This window comes from Diospyros lotus, chromosome 4, assembly GCF_014633365.1.
Source record: "Diospyros lotus cultivar Yz01 chromosome 4, ASM1463336v1, whole genome shotgun sequence".
Taxonomy (NCBI): Eukaryota; Viridiplantae; Streptophyta; class Magnoliopsida; order Ericales; family Ebenaceae; genus Diospyros; species Diospyros lotus.
The window spans coordinates 2492540-2518918 of NC_068341.1; the positions used below are offsets into that span (position 1 = coordinate 2492540).

The following is a 26379-nucleotide window of genomic DNA, read 5'->3' on the forward strand; positions in this document are numbered from 1 at the left end:
GTTATGACATTAAATTATAAAAATAAAATAAAAACATAACATTCTTAATTTGGTAATTTCAACCGCGGAGTTCCAGCGGGTGTTTTGAGGGAGATGATCGAAGGGGTCCGAAGATTCCACGAGCAAGACGCTGAGATGAATAAGCAATTCTATTCGCATGATGTTACCGAGAAGTTTATATATGACTAGCAACTTTGATCTGTTCCAAGAACCGGCAGCTAACTGGAGGGACACCATTTCTGCTGGTATTTGCTGGTATTATGGCTCCTCAATCTCCTGATCCCGAAGAGCTTCCTGCAGTTTACAGGTGATTATTAACAATTTTTGGTATATATCGATCGCCTGCTCATTGAGCTTCTTGTAGAAATTTCTATGCAAAAACTATTTTATGTCTGTTCAAATTTTCGACACTTGCAGAGATATACTGAAAGAGTACTCAAATTACATGTTGAAATTTGGGTTCACTCTGTTAGAGTTGCTTTCTGAGGCTTTGGGGCTCAAGTCTGGTCACCTCAAGGCCATGGACTGTGGTGAGGGGTTGTTTGTTATGGGACATTACTTCCCAGCTTGCCCTGAACCAGAACTGACTCTTGGAGCCAGCAACCACCCAGACGGTGGCTTCTTCACCGTGCTTTTGCAAGACCAGATGGGTAGCCTTGTTTACAATATTGATATCATTTACCTTAACTTGATTCTTCTCCCTTGCTAGTTTCTCATATATTTTCTTTTTCTTGATACATGCAGCAAATCGTAAATGACAAATTCAGGAATGTCAGTCACAGAGTTCTGGCAAACCAAGTAGACCCAAGAATCTTAGTGGCAAGCTTTTCAGAACGCATTGCCGAGGAAGGCTTACCACAAGAGTTTATGGGCTAATCAAAGAGCTGCTTTCAGAAGATAATCCTCCAATCTAGAGAGAGACCACCATTAAGGAATTCATCTCGCATTATTACAACAAAGGGCTCGATGCAACCTCCTCTCTCTCACATTTCAAGCTCTGCCACTAGGATTTGCTTCCTCTTGCAGTACTGTGAAACTGTGGTCATTGCTTCTATGCAAGTTTATTAGAGTGTTACATTCCATTGTCAAAATTCTCCAAGGAAATCAAAGACTTGCGCTAACATGAATTTGCTAAACATCATGACTCTTAAGATAGGCTAAAATGGGTGAAGAGTTTAAAATCTTCTTGTTTATTTCACTGATTGAAGAACAGAAAAAATATTCTAGAAAACTGAGCCACTAATATAATCACACATATTCAACAGTGGTGTAGTTTCTACTTTTCTACAGCATTTCTATCTATCCAAATATAAAAATCGTTTGTATTAGTACGCATATGATCGACGAGATATATAGTTGAACAAGATGTTAAATCACGGACAGAAATCCACAATTCCATTAAACATATACTTGGATCAAACCAAAGACCACGATTACCATCATGCAGGGGGGAGCCTTTATTTCTGGATTAACACAACATGCTGCAGTGTAATCCTTGACACAGGTTCCGTGCCCATTTTTGACGATTCACAGTTTGAGTTGTGCCAATACTGAAGCGGTTCCTATCTATTTCTCATAGAAGCGAGTGATGAAATTTTTGACAGTAGTTCCCCTATGGATTGGTGGATTGTCATTTGATAGCAGTTCTTTGATTGGCTCATAAACTCTTGTCTCGTCACTTAAATGTGTTCTGAAAAAACATGCCACCGATACTCTTGGACCCTCACTTTTAGCTAGCACTCTAGGTGGAGACTCTCAGACTCTTAAACTTGTCATTCGAGATGAGCTGCATCGACAAAAGTTAAGTTGGATATTTTGCAGAAATGCAAGAACCAAATATGGTACTAGGCTATATAAATGAATCCTAAACTTGCCTGCATTAGATCTCCAATGTTTATCACCAGGGCTCCATGCAAAGGTGGAACATCTACCCATTGATTATGATGAAGTACTTGGAGAGCAGCAATCTTGTCTTGCAGTAGTATGGTGAGGAAGCCACTGTCAGTGTGTTTCTTAAGTCCCATTGTCAGTTCTGGTTCAGGACAAAGGAGGGTAGTAATGGGCCACCTAAAACATCCCATCAGCACAACCCATTTCCTTTAGACGATTAGGGCTAAGGCCCATGGCCTCTGAGAGCAACTCAAGCAGTGTGCGCGCTAATCTCATCACATGACTTGAATATTCTAACATAATATCTCTTCAAGTTGAAAGAAAACAGTACTAATTAATTAAACCAGTTTGCATTAACAATTAGAATATATTTAACGATTATTAGATTGGTCAGGACATAGTTGTCAAAGACATTTAATTAATATAATACCTGCCAATAGCCGGGAGCTCCTCGGGTTGAGGCGGCTCCGGCGAGTAAAAATGTGCATGGTATCTCTCCAGCTCGGGTTGTCACGGTTGCTGTGGTAGAAGAACTTCTTCCCCATATCATGCGAAAATAACTGCTTCTTCACCTCCACATCTTGCTCGTGAAACCGGCGAACCCCCATCAATATTCATTCCGTCCAGAACGCTCACGGGAATTCCGTGGTTGATGATCTGGAAGAATCCCCAGTTTTCACAGGCGCCTCTGATCTTAGCGACGATCTCGTCGCACTCGGCCATGCCTTGGCCTATGGCAGCCATGTCTATCAGCGGAACGCTGATGTGGGCGTCGCCGGCGGAAGCGCAAGGCGAATCTTCAAGATCGGCCTTCTCGTACATGAAAAAGGGCGGCAGTGTGGTGATTCCGGTGTCGGCGAGGCCCTTCACACCGGCCTTTGTGTCGCCAAACGCTTTCATTGTAGCTCGCCGATCGTAGCCATTGTATATGGCCTCCATTTTCAACGATGTGAGAGCGAGTGGAGTGGAGTGCCTAACAGGTATCTTAATAACGTAAGCAGCGCGTGTATATTAGTATATATATAATTTTCATCTACAACGTTCCTTATTAATCCTGATGTAATAATTTAAATAGAATAAATTTAGACATAAATTCTACAAATTTTAAAAATATAATTATTTATTTACTAAATTTTAAATTATTATTACCTGCTTACTAAACTTTACTTAATGTCAGATCATCTATCACTCATTACATTTTGCAAACAAAAAATACCCATGTGACTGATGGAATCCTAAAAAATTTAACAAACACTTATTGAATTTTAAAGATGTAAATACTTATTTATTGAACTTTAGATTGTTATTACATGTTCATTGAACTTTACTTAACGTTAATCATCCATTACTGTCTGATCTTGCAAACAAAAAATACGCACATGATTAATGGAATTTAAAGTAGTTCAATCAAATTTTTATTTTTCGACCAACTCAACAACACTCTTGCTCACTCTTTTTCTCTTTCTTTTCCCTTGATTTGTTCTAGTAGTAACCGGTCACGCACGAGCAAAAAGGCATCGAGAGATGAGGCGACAACGAGGCACTAGGCAATAAGGTGGCAACAGTGAGATGGTCTTATTTCTCTCTTTCTTTCTCCCCCATTTCCTTTACTCCAACAACGACGGTTGATGCTTGAGAAGCGAGGCGAAGAGGCATCGGCAACAAGGCAGTGACGGTGAAAAGATCGACGACAATCGTCGTTGCTAAATCTGAGTTGGCCGAAAATATGAATTTGATTGGGTCATTTAAGATTTCATTAATCACGTAGACATTTTTCATTTGCAAGATCAGACAGTGATATAACGGGTGATTGATGGTTAACGTTGAGCAAAATTCAATGAGCATGTAATAACAATCCAAAATTCAGTGAGTAAATAATTATATTTTTAAAGTTTAGTGAGTGTTTATTATTTTTTTTTTATTTCATTAATCACGTGGACATTTTCTGCTTATAAGATGTAACGGATAATGAATGGTTGACATTTAACAAAGTTCAATGAATAAATAGTAACAATCCAAAATTCAATGAGTAAGTAATTATATTTTTAAAGTTCAATGAGTATATATGTTAAATTTCCGTAATCTAATATATAATGATTATGTAGTAGTCACTCATTTAATTATTTTTAAACAATAACTTAATAGGGTGAATTATATATCATTATATTTGAATTATCACAAAGTTATTTATTATCAACTAAGCCACGTTATTTAATAAATCAAAACACTCGCTCTCTATATATAAAACTTAAAATAAGATTAAGAATATATGTTGGGCCATTTTCGTTGGCACACGTGTTGATTAGCTTGAACTTAATGGTAGACTTGAATTTTTAAAAATTATTTAATGTACGTGTTGCCAAAAGTACACAAAAATAAGTTTTTTTTAATTAATTTTATCTCAAATTGGGATAAAAAAAATAAGACTTTGGATTAAAAAATAAGTTACTTAAACTAAAAATTGACATTTTTAAAAAAAGTAAAAAATAAAAATGTAAAAAAATACATAAATAAAAAAATATAAGAATATTTTTATAAATATAATTTTTAATATAAAAATAATTATTCAATCTAAAAGAAAATACAAATTTTGAGTTAAGAGAAAAAAAATTTATACATATTTTTTCCGTTTTTATCCTTTTCTTAAACAAAAACATGTTTTCAATATGAAACAATTCTAAAATATTTTTGAAATTGCATAAACAACTTAGAATTTTTTTTTTTGGGAGATGTTTTTTGAGGTTTTGGTACAAGAAATATTTCGAAAAAGCTGAAATGGCACTCTCAGGGCATTTTCGTTAAAGGAGAGTTGAAAATTCAGTTTATTCGAACTAATCGAACCAAATCAACCGAACTTGTTGATTCGATTCGATTTTTTTCTTGCATCGATTCGATTAATTTTTTTTAAAAGTTTAGTATTCGATTTTCAGTTTGATTTTTTTTTTATCAAGATAACCAAATTAATCGAATTGACTAAACTTTATTATTATTTTTTTTTGCATTTCTACCTATTAATACAGTTTAAAATGACATCAATCTATCAGTTAATTCAATTTTCTTTGATTTTTTTTGCATTTCTTCGATCTAATCGATATGGGTTTGATTTTTTAATTATTTGTTAATTCGATTTTTAAGTTAATCGATCAATTCAATTTGATTTTTTTTTAATTTAATTTAATTAATTAATAAATTTCAATAAATTTAATAATCAAACTGATCGTTTAGACACACTTAATATTCATGCATCATAGAAACTAACTACTCTACAAAATAGAAGCTTAATAAATCAATTTAAAATTAATATGATAGTCATATAATGATATTTCTTATAATATTTTTTAAAAATTTAATTATATATTTAAATGATTTATATTTATTTTATACAATATCATTATCCGATATTGTTATTTTGGCTTTTAGTTAATTTTTTTATTGGAATGCGTCAATTTACTATTTTGAATTTTTTGATATATAGAAAATAAAGCAAGTCACGTGCTTGTCACGCGCACGCGACTGGAAAGCCGAGCAGTCGTCGGCTAATGAAACCCCTTCGGCCTACGGAAATTGCACTTTGCCAATCCATTATATCCATGTTTAGATTCGATCCCTTCTGCTTCTGCAGCGAGAAATCATTGAGAAGAGAAGCAGATGGAAAACAAGAATGGAGGCAATGGAGGGAATTACAGAAACCCATGCCTCACAATGCATCAGCCATGGGCTTCTTTGCTAGTTTATGGCATCAAACGCATTGAGGGAAGATCTTGGCCTGCCCCCATCAGAGGTATCCCTCTAATCTATCTGTATGCTCTGTTGCCCTTTGTATTGGGTAGTAGCTATTTGTTCTGTTTGATCTCTCTAATGAAAGGGAGCCCAAGATTTTGGATTTTGAGTCAACTCTTGTTGTGGGTCATGGATTTTTCTTTGCCCTTCTTATATTTATTGGGTTCGGTTCTGTTTTTTGAGTTTCGGGTTATATCTTGTATGTTTTTCTTGTTTGGTTCATCATCTTGATTTCTGCTATGGTAAACTGGCTTCTGGTTGAAGTCTTACATGCATTCGGATGCATAGAAGGGGAAGTGAAGGGTAGTTTAGGGTCCGGAGGAAAAGTTACGGAATTATTGGCTAACCAAACAAGGGAAACAAATTATCACTTTTACTTCCCTGTGATTCATTGTCTAACCGAACAAGAACTGTATCTCCCTTTCTCTTCTCTTCACTTGGATTGCAGTGACATCTAAAACAAACTGATGATGCAGAGCCTACCATTCGTCTTCTGTCTCTAACCAAGTACCTGCAAAAGAGGGGGCGGGGACTCGCTCCCCCGTTGTACCTCCGATGCTCAAGTTAGTTCACGGGTTTTTGAGGAGTATAATAGTAATGAAAAATAATAGAAGAGTCCCTTAGGAGTTCGATCCCCATACCTGTAGAGGCTGTCCTCTATTTATTGATGTCCCTGGGCCTTTCCCTTAGGAGTTAAGATATCTTTCAAAAATAGAGGCTGATCCCCTTTCCATGGGGAGAAAAGATAACCTTCTCCAATGGATATAATTCTTGGGATGTTGAAGATATTTTTGCAGGAGATATTCTTGGTTGACTGAATCTTCCTCTCTATCTCTTTCCAGTTCAAAATCATAATAGAGATTATAAAGACACGTGAAGCTCCTAGGACTTGACACGTGGCGATCGCATATTGGCCTTTACTGGCACACATGGCTCCAAGTTAATGGTAACCTCTCAGGGGTAGTACAGTAAAATTGCCCCCTGTAAATATTCTCTCATCACTTGCCCCCCACTCCTTGAGTTGATCGAGCGAGGAGTTTGGGCAACTGAAGGAGTAGTCGTTATTGTTTTTCTGAGCCTCTGTAAAAAAGTTCTACTAAAAATTGGGTTAGCAGTCTTGGATGCTGAATTCACTTTTCAAGTCTCCCAGTGCCCTTTCACACTTCCCATGCAGAGGGTGATTAGGTCGCTTGAGGTGATAGAGACGTTCAAGGATTTTTCTATGGCAGAGAGGGGCCAACTCTTAAATTAGTACATATATATAGCCATGTAGTCTGTTGGGATGTAACCCACATAGAAGTCTAGAGTTCATGTAGCCAACCCCACATAGTGGGATAACGGCTGGATATGTTGTTGTTGTTTTGTATATAGCCATGTTGGCCGAGGCTGCGTGCCTTAGCTTCGGGGGCCTAGGGCCGAGGCTATGCTGGTTGAGGTCGTGCGCCTCATCTTCGGGGGCCGCTGGCTGAGGCTGTGGTGGCCGAGGTCGCGTGCCTTGTCTTCGGGGCCGCTGGCCGAGACTGCGCGCCTCGTCTTCGGAGCCGCTAGCCGAAGCTGTGGTGGTCGAGGTTTCCCTCTTTCGCTTGCTTTCCAAAGCTCATAAAATCTTGGCCCTTAACTATTTAGGTCTACTAGGATAAGCTCTAATATCCCGATGAGGCTGCTTTTTCATGTAGCGTTGCTTGCTTAGCGAGAATCTTGATCTTTCGACTTTCGTTAGAGGTTCTTTCCGAACCGAGGGGGGGTTACATCGAACCTTCTTTTTGTTTTGGGAGTGATTCTTGAAATTGATTCCTTAATTATTAGGGGCCCCTTTGAGCCTTCGATGGTCGAGGTTTGTAGCCCCGAACTTGTTCCTTAATTATTAGGGGTGGTCCCATTTGATTCTTTGGTGGTCGAGGTGCGTAGCCTCGAACTCGTTCCTTAATTATTAGGGGTGGTCCCCTTTGAGTCTTCGCTTAGCAGAGGTGCATAACTCCCAAACTGGTCCCTTAATTATTAGGGGTGGTCCCCTTTGGTCTTCATTTGGCGGAGGTTCGTAGCCTCCAAACTAGTGCCTTAATTAGTAGGGTGGTCCTCTTTGGTCTTCGGTGGTCAAGGTTCAAAGTCTCGAACTCGTTCCTTAATTATTAGGGGTGGTCCCCTTTGAGTCTTCATGCCGAGGCTTTTCGGATCCTCGGTCTTCACAAGCACATGGTTGCTTGGATTGTAGTTGATGACCAGGGTTTTAAAGAACATCCATATTTTGTCTTCGCGATTCGGCGAAATGCCTACTTCCGCAATCCAAAATACCATCCACATTTTGTCTTCACGGTTCGACTTGATGCCTCCGTCCGCAATCAGAAATAATGTTCATATTTTGTCTTCGCAGTTCGGTCTTGATGTCTACATCCGCAATTGGAGATAATGTTCATATTTTGTTTTTGCGGTTCGGTCTTGATGCCTATGTCCACAATCAAAGATAATGTTCATATTTTGTCTCCGTGGTTCGGCGAAATGCCTACATCCGCAATCCGAAATACCATTCACATTTTGTTTTCACAGTTCGGCTTAATGCCTTCGTTTCTCAATCGGAAATAATGTTCATATTTTGTCTTCGCGATTCGGTCATCAAGCCTATGTCTGCAATCAGAGATAATGTTCATATTTTGTCTTCGCAGTTCGACGAAATGCCTACATTCGCAATCCGAAATACCATCCACATTTTGTTTTCACGGTTCAACTTGATGTCTTCGTCCGCAATCAGAAATAATGTTCATATTTTGTCTTCGCGGTTCGGTCTTGATGCCTACATCCGTGATAGCCATCTCTATCTTCTTGTCACGCAAAGATGCATCCTACTAGCCATTGGCCATCTCTTTGAGGGTTCGGGGCTAGCCCAATTTGGCCCTAACAGTCATGGAATAAAACGCTCATGGGTAGAGAGAGATGCTATATTCATCGGAAAAGCCCTTTATTGACGTTGTAGACCAAAAGATAGGCCAGAAAAATATAATGTATACAGCATGAACAAAATCAAGCTTCATCATTTTGAGGTTTTCGACCTCAACAAGTGCAATTAATAAGCAACGATGATAGACAAACACATAGACTCAATGGATTAGAAAAATATATAATTTACCATCGCCGCGTATGTGGCGGCACGATGCTATCGCAAAATCAGTTGCCGAAACCGGAGTGTACATGGCCATTCCTAAAGGGAATTCCACCCTTTCTTATCAACTTGATTCAAAGCAGGTTCTCACCTGAAGTAGACTTTGATTGACACTTGGTCTAATGGTCCCATTGGATGCTTTGGCTTTAGGGATGCTAGTGGCTGCAACTATAATTCTGTAGAGAAGGAAATAGAAAACTAAAGCAAAATTAGCAGTACCTTACTGCTGTGGAACTTCATCCATTGATTTTACTTGTCTTTTTCCCTAGCCTCTAGAAGGTTTTATTTTAACATAAAGTCGCATAGGATGGCAAAATCAAGCCGCATAGGATCTATAAAATAAGATGAGCATCTTCTTTCTCCTGGATTGCCGCTCCCAATTTCTTCTCCCATTTTTTTCTAAAAGCCGTTAATGAGGTCACATACGTGAAACCTTTTCTTTCCCACTCGATTTGATTGTGCTTCGTGTGGCTTGAGATTATACTTGGCAGACAGAAAGAAAAACGAGGGCCCCACGGTGGGCGCCATTTGATGATGTAGAGCCTATCATTCGCCTTTTGTCTTTGACCAAGTACTTGCAAAAGAGGGAGGCAGGGACTTGCTCCCCTGTTGTACCTCCGACGCTCAAGTTAGTGCACAGGTTTTCGAGGAGTATAATAGTAATGGAAAATAATAGAAGAGTCCCTTAGGAGTCAGATCCCCATACCTGTAGAGGCTGTCCTCTATTTATAGATGTCTCTTGGCCTTTCTCTTAGGAGATAAGATATCTTTCAAAAATAGAGGTTGATCCCCTTTCCATGGAGAAAAAAGATAACCTTCCCCAATGGAGATAATTCTTGGGATGTTGGAGATATTCTTGCGGTGTTAGAAATATTCTTGGTTGACTGAATTTTCTTTTTTATCTCTTTCCAGTTCAAAATCATAATAGAGATTATAAAGACACGTGGAGCTCCTAGAACTTGACACGTGACGATCGCATATTGACTTTTACTTGCACACATGGCTCTAAGTTAATGGTAACCTCTCAGGAGTAGTACAGTAAAATTGCCCCCTGTAAATATTCTCTCATCACAAACATAATAAGAACCATAAGGCTAATCTTTATATTTTTCAGTCACAGCCTGTGGCCTCATCAATAACCAAAAAGTAGTATATTTAAACATATCCAACAATTTTGAACCACTCAGAAATCAGTGGATGAAGGAAAAATACCATAATTCTTCTATTAAGCTACACAAGTTAATTTGTACTAGGATAGCAGGGCAAGACATGGCATAATGTGATTTTAACTGGTCTCCTGGTCGTTGATATAGCATTATGGAGAAATAAGATTTGTGCCAGACTGCAAATAGCTGAGATACTGTTTCTTTTTGGCTCTGAAAAAATATGCCCAGTGGCTTAAACAGAATATAAAAGGGAAAGACATTACCACAAACTTTTTTTTTTGGCTTAGTTACCACAACCAATTCTTTGGTTGGATTTCCATGAAACTGTTCTTAGTTCAATCAAGTTGAAGGTTACTCTCAAATAAGCTGCAGAAGCTTCATTAGTTAGCTATCCCAATTTTGAGACAATTCTGGAAGGTGAAGATGATTTCGGGATTTTTTTTTTGTTTCATACTATATCCAAATTTGAGAATCCGGCTTGATGCTGGTTTTATTTATTTATTTATTTTGATCTTTGGTGTTTCTTTTTCCGCTATGCTTTCTGTGCTAATCTATGAAAGCTGAAACTCCCTAACTATTTTAACAAGAAGTATAAACTGCACTGATCATGCACTCACCTGACGGTAGTACAAACACAGGACACTTTTCAGCAACTTGAGAGAGGGTGGTTAAACAATGAAGTGGCTTGTATATGCCCCAGATCAATTACCATCTGTAATCATCCTCTCTCAAGCAAAGGAAACTTTAATATGCATGTTGGCCATCCCTTGTTGTTCTCTCTCTCTCTAGTTGAGCTGTTTCATTCTTCATCCAGCCGTACCTGCGTTTGGCATGGTTTGCTAGCTCCATATTTCTAGTCATGTACACTTTGTAGTTTGAACAGATTATTTCATTGTTTAAGACCATTAGATTGGTCCTCTTTCTGTGTGTGTCCCCACCCAATGCATGTTCTTCGTGGGTATTCTAGTGAAAATACTTCTTAATTGACTGATTCATATTATGCAGGGCGGCTTTGGATTCATGCTGCTAGTAAGGTTCCAGATCCAGACACAATCAAGGCAATGGAGGAATTCTACAGGGAAATCTATGCAGTGAATGGGGTAACAGAAATCAAGCTTCCAGAGCATTATCCAATCTCAAGGCTGTTAGGTGTTAAATTATTTTTCTATTCTAATTAGATGTGTTTATTGTTTGATTATCTCAAGACTGTTATATATGTTTATTTTTCTATTCAAACATGTCAAATTTTCAGTTTTTTAAATGAAAATGAAAAGTGAATACAAAAAAATCAAAACATAAATCTTTCTCAAATGCCTCCTCAGATATCTTCCTAAATATCTACCAGGCTACCAGCTACATTTGTTGCGTAAAATCTAGATTCTTTTACTCTGTCCCCGATTAGGATTTTTAGAGAGAAAAGAAAAGGGAGGTAAAGTGTAGGAAAATAAATAGAAGGATTGGAGCTAAACTTTATATATGTATATATATATTTTTTTTGGTTTGCAAAATCTTAGTTCTTTGGTTTAGTTATCCATTAAAACACACGCACACATAAACAACAACATATCCAGCCTTTATCCCACTATGTGGGGTCGGCTACATGAATTCTAGATTTCCATGTATTTCTGTCTTTTGTCATATCCTCATTTAGATTCATATATTTCATATCAAATTTTAATGTCTCTCCTAAAGTCTTCTTGGGTCTACCTCTACCTCTTTTTGTGACTAACTGTTCCATTTCATCAACTCTCCTCACAGGAGCATCTCTTAGTCTCATTCTCACATGACCAAACCATCTTAGTCTAGTCTCTCTCATCTTCTCCTCGATTGGCACTACTCCTACCTTATTACGAATAACTTCATTTCTAATTTTATCATTTCTTGTATGTCCGCACATCCATCTTAACATCCTCATCTCCGCTGCACTCGTCTTTTGCTCATGCTGGTATTTGACTGCCCAACATTCTGAGCCATACAGCAAGACTAGTCTTATAGCTGTCCTATAAAATTTTCCTTTCAATTTTAATGGGATTTTACCATCACATAACACCCCCGATGCATTTCTCCATTTTAGCCAACCTGCCTTAATTCTATGTGCGACATCCTCGTGGATTTTTCCATCTTTTTGAATCACTGATCCCAAATATCGAAAATGGTCTTTTCTTTGTAATATTTGGTCTTCTAATTTTATTATAACATCATCAACTCTTGCATTTTTACTAAATTTGCATTCCATATATTTTGTTTTCTTTCTACTTAATTTAAATCCCTTAGATTCTAAATTGTTTCTCCATAACTCAAGTTTAGTGTTCACTCATTCTTTTGTTTCATCCACCAACACTATGTTGTCTGCAAATAGCATACACCATGGCACAACTGTCTGAATATCTTTAGTGAGTTCATCCATTACTAGGGCAAATAAGTATGGACTTAGTGCAGAACCTTGATGCAGTCCTATTATAGTTGTAAATGGTTCAGTATCCCCTCCGCATGTTTTAACCCTTGTCTCTACACCATGATACATGTCCTTAAGGGCTTGTATATAGGCTATTTTGACTCCTTTATTCTCTAAAACCCTCCATAATACTTCTCCAGGGACCCTATCATAGGCCTTTTCTAGATCTATAAATACCATATATAGGTCCTTTTGATGATCTCGATACCTTTCCATTAGACGCCTTAGTAAATATATAGCTTCTATTGTTGACCTACCAGGTATGAAACCAAACTGATTTTCTGACACCTTTGTTTCCTTTCTGAGCCTCTGCTCTATTACTTTCTCTCAGAGTTTCATGGTATGACTCATTAACGTAATTCTTCAATAATTTTCACAGTTTTGAACATCTCCTTTGTTCTTGTATATAGGAACCAAAGTACTATTTCTTCACTCATCTGACATCTTTTTTGATTTAAGGATGGCGTTAAATAGTTGTGTTAGCCAGGAGATGCCCTCTTCTCCCATGCATTTTCATGCTTCTATTGGTATATTATCTGGTCCCACTGCCTTATGATTTTTCATCTTTTTTAATGCTTGCCTTATTTCATTTGAACTTATGCGTCGATAGAATGTGTAGCTCACATTCCCTTCGGAGTTACTAAGATGTCCCAACCTCCCTTCGGAGTTACTAAGATGTCCCAACCTAACTCTTGTGTCACCACCATCATTGAATAATTTTGTGAAATACTCCTTCCATCTCTCCTTAATCGCTCCTTCATTTACTAAAACATTTTGATTGTCATCTTTTATGCATTTCACTTGATTTAAATCTCGTGTTTTTCTTTCTCTTGCTTTAGCTAATTTATATATATTCCTTTCTCCATCTTTTGTATCAAGTCGTTTATATAGATTCTCATATGCTTTTGACCTTGCTTCACTAACAACTCTTTTTGCTGCCTTTTTTGCTTCTTTATAATTTTTTTGATTTTCTTCATTGTTGCATTGATATACCGCCTTATAGCAAGTTTTCTTATTTTTTATTTTTAATTGTACCTCTTCATTCCACCACCAAGACTCCTTAAGATCAGGGGCTCTACCATTTGTCTCTCTAAGGACTATCTTTGCCGTGCTTCTCAGAGCATTAGCCATTTCTTTCCACATTTGGTTTGTCTGTCTTTCTCCATTCCATTCCCTTCTACCCCTTAATTTTTCTTTGAAGATTAGTTGTTTCTCCCCTTTTAAATTCCACCACCTGATTTTTGGATTTTGTTTTATGTGATTTTTTCTCTTCCAATTTCTTACTTGGACGTCAAGTACTAGAAGTCTATGTTGAGTAGTCAAACACTCTCCCAGTATCACCTTACAATTCCTACAACATAACCGATCCTCTTGTCTCATGAGGAAGTAATCTATTTGGGTGCTTGAGGTGATATTTTTATATGTGATTAAGTGTTTATCCCGTTTTTTGAACCTAGTATTGGTTATAATGAGCCCATATGCCATAGCAAAATCTATGATAGATTTACCCTCATTATTAATTTCCCCGAATCCATACCCTCCATGTACCTCTCTATATCCGTTTCCGTCTCTACCCACGTGCCCATTTAAGTCACCTCCTATAATCACTTTCTCTCCTCTTGGTATCATTTGTATGAGTCCCTCTAGGTCCTCACAAAATTTTGTTTTTATCTCATCACCTAACTCCGCTTGTGGTGCATATGTACTAAAGATATTCATAGTCATTCTTCCTAGACTAATCTTCACCATAATAATCTTATCCCTTATTCTCTTTACATCCACTACCTCATCTATTAAGTTTTTATCCATAATAATCTCCACTCCATTTTTCGCTCGATCAGTTCCTATGTACCATATTTTATATCCAGCTTCTGATAAAGTTTTTGCTTTTTTCCCTACCCATCTCGTCTCTTGAAGGCATATAATATTAATTTTTCTCCTAATCATCACATCCACCACTTCCATAGCTTTGCCTGTTAATGTTCCTATGTTCCATGACCCAATCCTTAATCTATGATTTTGTTTTTGGTTTTGACTTTGGATTTGATTTTGTTTTTGGCCTTGACTTTGAATTTGATTTTGTTTTTGATTTTGATTTTGGTTTTGATTTTGATTTTGATTTTGGACTAGTTTCTTTACCCACATCCGTCCAAGCAAATGCGGGAACCCTTGCTCATTTATCACTACATCCAGGTGCCGATGCAGCGGCCCTAGCTCACTTGTCACTACACGAGGGCAGTGTAGCGCGTCGCTATGAAGGGTTACGCCCACGCCCAAACGATTTTTCATAATTTGTCTAGAATTCATGTTTTGGATCTGACTAAGTTTTACGTTGGCTGTCGGCTACCTAACACAACCCTCCTCCTTTATCCGAGCTTGAGACCGACAGTGGATAACATCCCCAGACAGGCATAAGTAGCTAGTGATATTACTTCTTTCTCTGGACAATCCTAATTCCAGACAGGCATAAGTAGCTCAGCTTTTAGATTTACTTAGTTTTCCATCAAGGGTTCTAGAAGTACCAGATTGCTCAGGCTTCAGGAACATAACCTGTCATTAATGTGTACTTTTTTCCTTATTACCTGAACCTTTATCTCTTCTATATGATGAAATAAAGAATTCCATACTGTTAGATCTATTATGTTGGTGTGATGTCATTGCCAAATTCTGAAATTAACTCTTGATTTAGGTTGTGTGGAAGTGGTTGGCTGTGTTACAAGAAAAGAGCTAGTTTGCTGGGAGGAGATCCCCGAAGGGGTGGGGCATCAAAAATTTCATTGTTTTGGCTCTACTAACATCGATGGAAAAAGGCTTGTGGTTAAATATTGGTAGAATGTCATCAATATATTCATGAAATTTTGAGATTTCTTTTGCAGGCTAGGCTCGAGGGCCAAACAGATTATTGCTGGCTCTGTGAGCAACCACAGGTTTCTATTATCTTATCTGACCTTAGTTTATTGTTCTCATTGTTCTCATCACACTAGACTTAACACCCCAAACGTTTGCTTTTGTTTGTGTTTTTAATGTATTGAAATAATTCTTGTCCACCATTGCAGAAATTGATTGTACCATTTGAGATGCGTGGATATCAAGGTGTTTATAACTTGGAGAAAAAAGTATGAAGAAAACCATCTTCTTTAAGTAGTGGTTCCCTTCTTCTTTCGTTTTGTTGTCTATTCATCAACCAAAACTTTTACTGTATCTTCCTCTTGGCAATGGGGACAGATATATGAGGCAGCAGTCAGAGGTCTTTCGCCAGTTAAAGCTCCACTGCCCGTCAAGTTCCCACTTCCAGATCTGCGAGATCCCTTCTCGCTGAAGCCAGGGTCACTTGCTTCCGACATGAATGCATCCAGACCATCAGAGATGGAGAAACCACCAAGTCTGAATGCAGCCATTGCTGGTGCCCGAGCTGCTGCCACACAGTTCTCAAAGAAGAATGCTACCCAATCTATCACACAGGAAGAGGAGGATAAGCCTGTTTCTGCAAGAACTAGGAAGAAACATAAGCAAGAGGCTCAGGTACTGTGAATTAGCTGGAAGATCCAATAGTAACTAACATAATGTCTGGAGAAATTTAGCAGCCGTCAAACTTCTTTTGGGGAAATCCACATCTGTAAGACTGCCTTTCCTTTTGTACTATATATTGTATTTGTGAATTTTCGTAGTTGAGATGTAAACTAGGACCCCGATTGTGGGACAAGGAATAAGCGAAACATTGGAGGGCTAACTTATAGGATGTGCATTGCAATACATGTTCTTTGTGCTTTTCAGATCAGATGCACACTGAAACTTCATTATATGATTCTTTTATACAGAAAAAGAAAAGAAGATTTGCAGGGCATCTTTGATATTATCTCAATCATAAACGGCCAGTTGCTTATACTCTTCCCCAGATTTGGCTGGTACCATGACATCCAGAGGATTCACAATGCCACCACCCTCCAAGAATACAGTCAGGAAACCAGCTCACAGCGCCACCCCGCTCTGTTTCGCTACCACCGGAGTGGAGCTCGAGCTTCTGAGGTTCCAAAACACAATCTCCGTCACGTTCTGGTATCCACAATCCACTCTCCCCAAATTTCCTCGTTATGGCTTCATAATCTGTTTCCCAAGGATTCTCCGATGCCTGGTCAAACTCCATGACACTGAAAACGAACACCCTCTGGATCATTCGATCTTCCCTCAAATTCCCACCAACAGCAATTTCCAGAATCCGATCAAACACCTTGTGGAAGTGTCTGTGTTGGCACCCCAATCCGTCTTCCTGACAAACTCTATCTTGGCTACAAGTGTCTCATCCTCCACAATTTGCATCTCTGGATTTTCACTGAAGGTGATCAACTTCCCCTTCAATGGCTCTTCACTTAGCTCTGAAACTAATACGCCAAGTGCCACAGAAACCTTCATTGGCGTTCCCACCATACTCCCCGAAACATCGGACACAGCGAACCAATTAGTTAGCTTACCTGTTACGGAAGATGAAAGTAGAAGTTGAGTGAGAAAATATCAAAACTTAATTGCATTCTATTACTAATCTTTAACATGCAGAAAGTATTTTCTCGAAATATTCTAACAGTTACCTTTCTTCTCAAGGTCGTTCATCATTCTCTTCCACAGCAGCTCCGCCACTTCGCTGCCATTTTCACCGCCCAAGGCGGCCATAATCTCACGGGGCAACAATTCTCCGGCTGCGATTTTGGCCTTCCCGCTCCTCACTCTGAAGAGTCTCCTCGAACCTGTCACTGTTGTGCTTCAAACAATTCCTTGCAATTCCTCATTGCCACTGAGGCTACTCGATTGTACGGAAGGGAATTCCATTGATTGGCGCTCGTGAGAACTTCTGGAAATTCCAGAGCTTTGTGCAGAGGAACAAGCATTTCCTTCCTCGGTCGGTCTCTGATTCTGGAAACATAGTGAACCTCTTCGAGCGATTCGGGAGTCCGGATCGGTATTCCTCGGAAATAGCTTCCTGGCTGTTGAGGTTTTGAACGCTTTTTGTCGACTTACTGAAGCTAGACCGTCGCCCAATAACTTAAGAACATAAAAGAAATATAAAGAAACACGAAAAACAGAGGATATACAAGCAATCTACACATTCACAAAGGACACCAGAGATTTATGTGTACGGATTCGTAATGAATCCTACTCACGGCAAGGGTTGATCCCTAGTCCATCCACTATAGAAACAGAAAATGATTACATAACAAATTACAAAAAGCCTCAAGAACTTACATAACTTAAAGCTCTTACACATGCTCTCCAATGCACACACAAATCTCTTTTGATCTCTCTCTCTCAATTTACAGTGATACACACTCAGTGAAAATAGGAGACGCACAGAACTTCTTTTGATGTTATGTTCTCTCGCATGCTTTGCCTCTATATTTATAAGGGAAATGATCGATAGCTTCAAGGAAGGAATAAAATAGTTAGAACAGGATATAGAAATAAGATAAAGGATGATCATTGGAGCTGCAGTCTCTATCGGTCCATCATATATTAATGGTTGACAGGCATAAACTTCCTGCCGATCGTTTCTACCATTTCTACCCAATGGTCGACAACAAATCTACAAGTTGTGGATAGACTCACCAATTTTAAGTCACATTCTAACAAATTTCACCTTGAATCAAAATTGGTAAAAGGATATGACTAGAGACCCTATATTAGTCAATCAGTTATGTAGGAAGGACATGGAGCAAGGTCAAAGCCTGCCCAAACTTAGCTGTTGGAATGGTTTTAGTAAGCATATCATCAAGGTTTACATCGGTTGAAATATTTTCAACTTTAACCTGATCCTTAGCTGTTATGTATCTCACAAAGTGAAATTTAACATCTATATGTTTAGTTTTCTCATGAAATGCACTATTTTTAGAGAGGTGAATAGCACTTTGTGAGTCACAAAATACCTTAGGAACCTGCTCTACCATTCCAAGTTCTTGAGTAATCCTCTACAACCAAATGGCTTCTGTGAGAGCCACATATTCTACCTTGGTTATGGAAAGAGCTACTATATGCTGGAGATTAGATTTTCAGCTAACTAGATTTCCACCTATTGTGAAGGCAGAAAAGATCTTCTTTTATCAAAATTAGTTTCATAATCAGAATTACAATAGCCCTCTATGTAGCTTTTACCTTAAATGTTTGAACTAAACACTAACCCTTTATTCACTGACCCTTTTAGATACCTAAATAGCTATTTAACAACATTCCAATGATCATTAGAAGGCTTACCCATAAACTTACTAACCAAACTAACACCATATGCAATGTCAGGCCTTGTTCCTATCATTGCATACATGAGCCTGCCTACTACATTTGAGTAGGGAACTCCTTTCATATATGCTTCCTCATCCTTAGAGAGTTCATCCTTGATAACACATAGCTTAAAATAAGGAGGAATAGAAATGGAAATAGGTTTACAGTTGGTCATTCCAAACAATTCTACAACCTTTTTAAGGTATTTGGATTGGGACAAGGTTAAAATGCCTTTCCTTCTGTCTTTTATTATATCAATTCCTAGAATTCTTTTTGCTGCACCTAAATCTTTCATTTCAAATTTTATTTTAAGGTCCATAATGAACTTACTAATTTCTCCTTTATCTTTACATGTAATTAGCATATCATCTACATAGATTAGGAGATAAATGTATATATTTCCTTTTAACTATTTGAAATAAACACAATGATCAAAATTACATTTTTTTTGTAATTTTTATTAAGTATGAATTCATCAAATCTTTTGTACCATTGTTTAGGGGATTGTTTGAGATCATATAATGACCTTTGTAGCAAGCAAACTTTCTATTCATTCCTTTTTTCAATAAAGCCTATAGGCTACTCCATATAAATTTTCTCATCTAGGTTTCCATGAAGGAATGTGGTCTTGACATCTAACTATTTCAACTCTAAATCATAAAGAGTCACAAAGTCAAGACTAATCTAATTGAGGTTTGTTTTACCATGGGGGAGAATACCTCATGGAAATCAATTCCCTCAATTTGGGAGTAACTTTTTGCGACAACCCTTACCTTATATCTAACTAGTTCTACCCTTGAAATACATAATTTTCTTTTAAATATTCATTTGTATCCTATTACTTTTTGATCAATAGGTCTCTTAATTAGGGTCCAAGTTTTATTTTTTTAAAGAGAATCCATCTCTTCTTACATTGCCCTAAACCAAAGAGCCTTATCCGGGCTTACACAAGCTTTATTGAAGCTAATAGGTTCATTTAACTCTATTGAATCTCTTATGTTTAAGGCATAGGCAATAATGTTAGCATGGGCATATGTAGTTGGGGGTCTAGACTGTCTTCTTACCCTATCTCTAGCTAACATATAATCCCTTAGATCTTGACCATCAAAGGATATCTGAGTATGAGGGAAACCACTGTTAGGACTATCAGCGGGGATGGATAGTTGATTTGAGGTATAAGATGGAGCTGATGAGGCAATATTTTTATTTAAAGTTTTAGTAGGCTCAACACCACCACTATTATGATAATTTTGGCAATTTGTGTAACATCCCGTATCGAGCGATAGGAAGGACTGTAACAACTTATCCTGATGGGCTTACGCGAACTTCCCAGGGGTCACTTATTCTTGTGCTATCCTAGCTCAAGCATGCTTAATCCATGAGTTCTTTGTCTACATTCAGGTTAAAAGATATCCAGGTGGTGTTATTTCATTTCTTACTTATCCTCGATATATATTACCCTTCTATGGGCTCTTGAGATATTACATTCTCCCCCCCATGAGCACATGATGTCCTTGTCATGCAATTTTACAACTGGTCATAGATCTTCTCCCCTTTAGGGTACCATTCTAGAAGCTTGCTAAAAGTCGCTCCTTGAACAGGCTCTTGAGCCCCCGCACCACTCCCCGCCCTCATCAAATTGCCTTCACTAAGGGTCAGTTCTGATACCACCTGTAACATCCCGCATCGAGCGATAGAAAGGATCAGAATAACTTACCCTGATGGGCTTATGCAAACTTTCCAAAGGTCGCCCATCCTTAAGCTACCCTAGTTCAAGCACGCTTAACCTAGGAGTTCTTTGCCTATATTCAGGCTAAAAGGTATCCAGCTGGTGTTGTTTCCTTCCTTACTTATCCTCGATATATACTACCCTTCTCTAGACTCTTGGGGTATTATAGTTTGAACCTCCTATATTTCCACCTATTTCCACATTAAACTGAAAATTATCAGTTTGATTATCCTTATCTATTTTCAATAGATTTTCCTTATAATACTCAAACTCATTAAATACCACGTCCTTGCTAATGACTACTTTCTTTTCCTCAATTAACCAGAGTTTGTAGCTCTTAACTCCTTTGGGAGATCTTAGAAATATGGTATTCTTAGCTCTGGGTTCTAATTTCCCTTCATTCTTATGAACATACCCAATACACCCAAAATGCCTTAAGTGATCTAGCTTGGATGGTTTATCTGTCCATGGATTTTCTGGAGTCTTAAAATGAATAGATGAAGATGGTGATCTGTTTGTTAAATAACATGCTGTTGCTACAGCCTCATCCCAAAACCTTTTAAACAAACCAGATTCATTTAGCATACACCTTATTTTGTCTAAAACGATTCTATTCATTCTCTCAGCAATTTCATTTTGCTGAGGGTTTGTTGAGGGGTCTCACTGCATGTCCTATGCCTAGCAATGCGAATGTGTTTACAAAAATTTGTAAACTCGTGGTTGCAAAATTCTAAGCATTATCAGTTCTTAGATTTTTATTTTTTTTCCCTATTTGATACTCTACTGAGGTTTTCCATTCCTTAAATTTTTCAAAAGAATCACTTTTATGTTTAAGAAAATAGACCCAGGACTTTCTAGAGAAATCATCCAAAAAAGAGATGAAATATTGAGTATTAGAGAGGGAAGAAGGAACCTAAGAAGAACCCCATAAATCATAGTGAACATATTCTAAAATATCATTGGTTTTATGAGCTAAGGAAGTAAATTGTAGTCTATGAGATTTTCCTATTACACAAGTCTCACAAAAGTCTAAGTCAGCAATTCTTTTAGGATTTAAAATGCCCTCCTTACAGAGTTCTTATAGGCCTTTTATTCCTATATATGGCCTAATCTCTTATACCAAACTTTTGTCTCATCCATTTTAGAAGAAGAGACTGTAGAATGCCCAAAAATGGCCTCTCCTTACAGGATATATAAGTTTTCCTTTTAGGATTTCTTTCAGGACCATCATAGATCTTTTCATTACTTTTAGTATCTCATTTTCAGATTTGTAAGACCTCCATTTAAATCTATCATTCCTAAGGAGATAAGGTTTCTTCTTAAATCAGGTACCAACTTAACATTTTTTAAAGTTCTAAAAGTTCCATCCCACGTTTTAAATCTAATTGATCATGTACCATTTATGCTGCAGGACTGATCATTGCCCATTAGGACTTTTCCTTCTTCAATTGGTTTAAAGTTTAACAACCAATCTTTCTTGGGTGTCATATGAAAGGTGCAATCCAAGTCTAGAATCCATTCATGTCTAGAACTTTGTTTTGAGATGGTCATCCCTTCTCCACTCTTATAGCCATTAGAAAGATTGGCTATATCTATTTTATCTACCTGATTGTCATAGCTTTTCTTTCTTGTAGGACAATTTTTTCTAAGGTGGCCTTCTTTATTACAAAACCAGCAATGTTAATGTCCTAAAATTTGCCCTACTTCTTGACTGAGATCTTGTTAAACTCCTACCTCTAAAATTAGATCTTCTATTGGGCTTTCCTCTAATCTATAAGCCCTTTGTAGGACTTGCCTTTTTATCCTTCTTTACTTCAAGATCCCTAGATCTCAAAGCCACTAAAACATCTTTTAATGATAGAGATTGTCTGCCATACTTAATTGTTGTTTTCATGCCTTTATAGGACTCAGGTATGGAATTTAAAAGAAGAATAGCTTGATTTTCATTAGATATCTTCTCATCTATATTGGCTAAACCTACTGTGATTACCTTAAAATCATCTAGGATTTCTTCTAAAGACTTAGAATGATCTATTTTGAAAACCAAATAATTGTTCTTTCAAATAAATTTTGTTTGATAAAGTTTTAGTCATGTACAAAGACTCGAGTTTAAGCCATACCTTAACCGTCGTATCCTCGTCATTTACCTATCAAAGGACATTGTGCGAGGTTCAAGATCAGGGGACTATAGGTAATCTCCATTATGTCTTGTTTTTCTTGAGGGGACATGGTTGTGGCTAGATCATTTTCTCCTCCTAATGCCTTTGCCTGTCTCTGTTGGACAAGAATTGCTCTCATCTTCTTGCGCCACATGTTGAAATCACTGTGGCCATCAAACTTCTCGATCTCCATCTTTGTGGATCCCATCAGCCTTCTGTTCTTGATCTTTGGATTGGAAATTTAACGAAGGTCCTCTAACTCTTGAAGCCTGGAACTGGCTCTGATACTAGTTGTTGAGGTTTTCAACGCTTTCTGTCAACTTACTGAAGCTAGACTATCGCCTGATAACTCAAGAACATAAAAGAAATACAAAGAAACACGTAGAACAGAGTATACAAGCAATCCGCACATACACAAAGGACACCAGAGATTTACGTGTTCAGATTCGTAATGAATCCTACTCACGACAAGGGTTAATCTCTAGTCCATCCACTATAGAAACATAAAATGATTATAGGACAAATTATAAAAGCCTTAAGAACTTACAAACTCTTACACGTGCTTTCCAATGCACACACAATTCTCTCTTGATATATCTCTCTCAATTTACAGTGATACACACTCAGTGAAAACAGGAGACGCACGTAACTTCTTTTGATGTTATGTTCTCTTGCATGCTCTGCCTCTATATTTATAGGGGAAATGATTAATAGTTTCAAGGAAGGAATAAAATAATTAGAACAGTGTATAGAGATAAGATAAGGGATGACCGTTAACAGTCGGCAGGCATAAACTTCATGTTGATTGTTTCTACCATTTCTACCAAATGGTTGATAACAAATCTATAAGCTGTCGACAGAATCCCTAATTTTGAGTCACCTTCTAACACTGGCGATGCTTTCACAGATTAGAGTCGACTTTTCCTAGGAAGAATTAGTGGACGGACATCATTTCGCAGATAAGCTGATCTTATTGACATTTCCCAAGTTCAGATTCTCTATATCAGATTTTAGAAGCTCAACGAATGGGGTGTTTGGCTTATCGATTTGACCACTTATAAGTTATTGGGTGTTTGGCTTATCGGTTTGATAGCTTATAAGCTATATTAATAACTTATAAGCTATTAAACAAAGCTAGTGAGGTGTTTGGGTGCACCTCACTAGCGTTTAAGCTAGGTAGCTTAAACGCTACTACCACAACTAGCGTTTTGCAAAAGCAGGCCGGAGGGAGCTTTTGCAAAATATTGTTAATTTATTAACTGCGTTGACCAATCATTTTACTATTTTATGCTCATCATTTTTACTAATTTTCAACCATGCTTTTTTTTTTCAACCTATGCCTTCTGTCGCCCCAATTCTTTCAATCGTTACCGTCGGCCATCGTTGTCACTCCCATCGATCGCGTCCCATCGGTCATCGCCCCCATCGGCTTCAACTTCTCCTCCATCATTGGACTTCTGTTGCCCCATCGACCTCTGCCTGTCGTCGTCCCCACCCCCATCTCCTCCATCTATGTTTCTCTTCCTTATTGCCATTGTTTGTGTGTATGTGTGTGTATATATATATATATATATATATATAAAACAACAATAAACATATATATACATATAATAATATTGTATTAATATATGTCTAATAGTTATATATAATTTATCAACGTTTAATAGTAAAATTTTACATCATTCAACATCATGTCTATTTTGGTCTTTTTATCAAATTTTGATAATTTATCAATTCTTTTAAACCAAACATATAACTATTAATTAATAGTTTAAAAATATATTTATGCATACACTTAAACACTTGCCAACTTTTAAATTTTATAAGAGTGCGTTTGATAGGAGTGAAAAATGAGGATGAAATTCATTTTCTATCTAAATTTCAAGAAATTCTATCAAACAGTTTTTCAATTCTATGGAATTCAAATTCTATCTTAGTTTAAAAAGTGAAGATTTTTTTTGAAATCAAAGAATTAGAATTCTAAAGGTTGGGTGAGAATTGAAATTTTATGAAATTAGAATTTCATTCTTATTTTTCATTTTTACCAAACGTACCCTAAAAGTGAAAAAGTTAAATAATTTAAAAGCTTTGAAAAAATGGGGTAAGCCAAACACCCTCGGAGCCAAAACACCGCCGTGCAGAAGCTCTCCTCGTCGGATTTTCCGGTGCCTCTGACCCCCTCAGATTGCACATCAGCTTCAGGGTGGTTAAGGATCGTGGCCCACCCCAGTTCCAGCCGTCCGATGAGATCTTTCGCCGGCGTGTCCGGGACCACGTGGAAAAAGAAGTCCAGGCATGGGTATCCGGTGGACAAGAACATCAGCGAGAGGTTCTCCGTCAGACAAATCGGCGGGTGTCCGGCGTCGCTACCTTCTTCTGTGCACCTCGGAGGTGGGTTTCGGGAAGACCGAGGTTTTGGGTCTGGGAGAGTATGGATTGAATTGGGGTTTCCAGGCCAGATGTGGTGGCAGACGGTTGGGTTCTGGTGGGCCCAGGAGTTGAGAAGCTGGGGCCATTCTATTTCTACGTGGATGTGGGACTGCATAACCACGCTATTCCAATATATGAGAGAAACAGAATGTGCCAGTGCCTTCCATTGCCAGTAAGAAATGATTCCGGCCAAAGCCCATTAGGCCCATAATTAGAAGGGGCTCTACTTCCTTGTGGGCTGGACTCAAGCATATAAAATGGATATCATGGGCTTTACTTCTGATGGGCCAAATGGCCTATATTCAGTCAACGAAAACAAGACCTTGAACCCAATAAGTTCTCAACAGTCAACACCAGATGTCTTTGGGGCTGGCAGCCCATGAATCCATCAATATCATAGCTTCTTGGGGGAGTTAATGATTGTATTCTTATTCCTAACTCTGCATATTTTAAGGTTTTTCCCCCTTTTTTATGATGTGAAATTGCAACCACTACTACTCCTGTTGCAATTCTCATCATTTTCAATGAGAATCAAATGAAGATTTGAAACCCCAGCTGTAGAGAAAAAGAATCTACACTACACTTGCTTACACAATCAGTTATCATAGTACTAATCAAGATAAATTTGGTCAACCAATTAACAAATTAGGGTTTTGTCTTTTCTACAAATCTTACTGATTCTCGGAGCAATGAATCTTCTATATATGATTTAAACTTGTCAGCATGGCATGCTTAGAGACCCTCTAAACCTTATTAATGTGATCTAAGTGTTACTTAGTGCCAATGAATACAGACATGAATAACCAATCCTTCGACGCATGCCATGGGCAAGTGTGTGGTGATGTGTACAAGGAGATGAAATGCACCACCCAAAAAGGGTATCTATCTGAGAAAGAACTAAACCCCAACTTATCCCCCTCCCCCTCCCCCATGGAATGGAACGGGACCCATAAATCATTATCTTAACCAAAGCAAGTGTCTATGTTACTTGTATGCAAGACTTTTTGCTGGGCAGTCTCAATCTTGGTACCAAAGAGATTGCTTTTTTAAAGATGAATAAGAAGCCCTCCCTCCAACAGTTCATTCCATTTCTTCCAATTTGCATGAGCTTAATTATAGGCTTCCACGCCTTCTTATTGAGTTCATACTTCTACCCATATTCTACATTTTTCATAATAACATTCTTCCCCTAACTAGCACTAATGCGGTTTGGCCAAATTTTTACCCCTGTGCTTTTATCTTCTTTTTTATGTTGTTTTTTAAATTTTGTATTATTTCGATTACACATTCGAATCTAATTTTTTAGTCAATTTAATTCATATACTTTAATTTTTTTTTTCATGTAGTAACTTAAA

General features: G+C 37.8%; 1 protein-coding gene and 3 pseudogenes across 1 annotated transcript; 2 read left to right on the forward strand and 2 right to left on the reverse strand.

The window, feature by feature from the left end:
• The first annotated feature begins 260 nt into the window (after positions 1-260).
• Positions 261-1127, forward strand: LOC127799141 (deacetoxyvindoline 4-hydroxylase-like; annotated as a pseudogene).
• On the reverse strand, positions 485-2857 carry LOC127798978 (1-aminocyclopropane-1-carboxylate oxidase homolog 1-like; annotated as a pseudogene).
• Positions 2858-5440: 2583 nt separating this feature from the next.
• Positions 5441-16223, forward strand: LOC127798979 (uncharacterized). The gene is made up of 6 exons (XM_052332641.1): positions 5441-5671; positions 10996-11139; positions 15135-15202; positions 15322-15372; positions 15502-15561; positions 15671-16223. The coding sequence occupies exons 1-6, from the start codon at positions 5539-5541 to the stop codon at positions 15974-15976; spliced, it is 762 nt and encodes a 253-aa protein (XP_052188601.1). The 5' UTR covers positions 5441-5538; the 3' UTR covers positions 15977-16223.
• Positions 16224-16303: 80 nt separating this feature from the next.
• LOC127799142 (uncharacterized) lies at positions 16304-25139 on the reverse strand (annotated as a pseudogene).
• Between the last annotated feature and the right edge of the window lie 1240 nt (positions 25140-26379).

Excerpts from the sequence above, each read along its gene's own strand:
- LOC127798979 (XM_052332641.1), top strand. The coding sequence starts at position 5,539 with ATGGAAAACAAGAATGGAGGCAATGGAGGGAATTACAGAAACCCATGC. Across the intron at positions 11,140-15,134 it reads TCCAATCTCAAGGCTGTTAG|GTTGTGTGGAAGTGGTTGGC; the intron begins GTGTTAAATTAT and ends CTCTTGATTTAG. Across the intron at positions 15,373-15,501 it reads GGCTCTGTGAGCAACCACAG|AAATTGATTGTACCATTTGA; the intron begins GTTTCTATTATC and ends CCACCATTGCAG.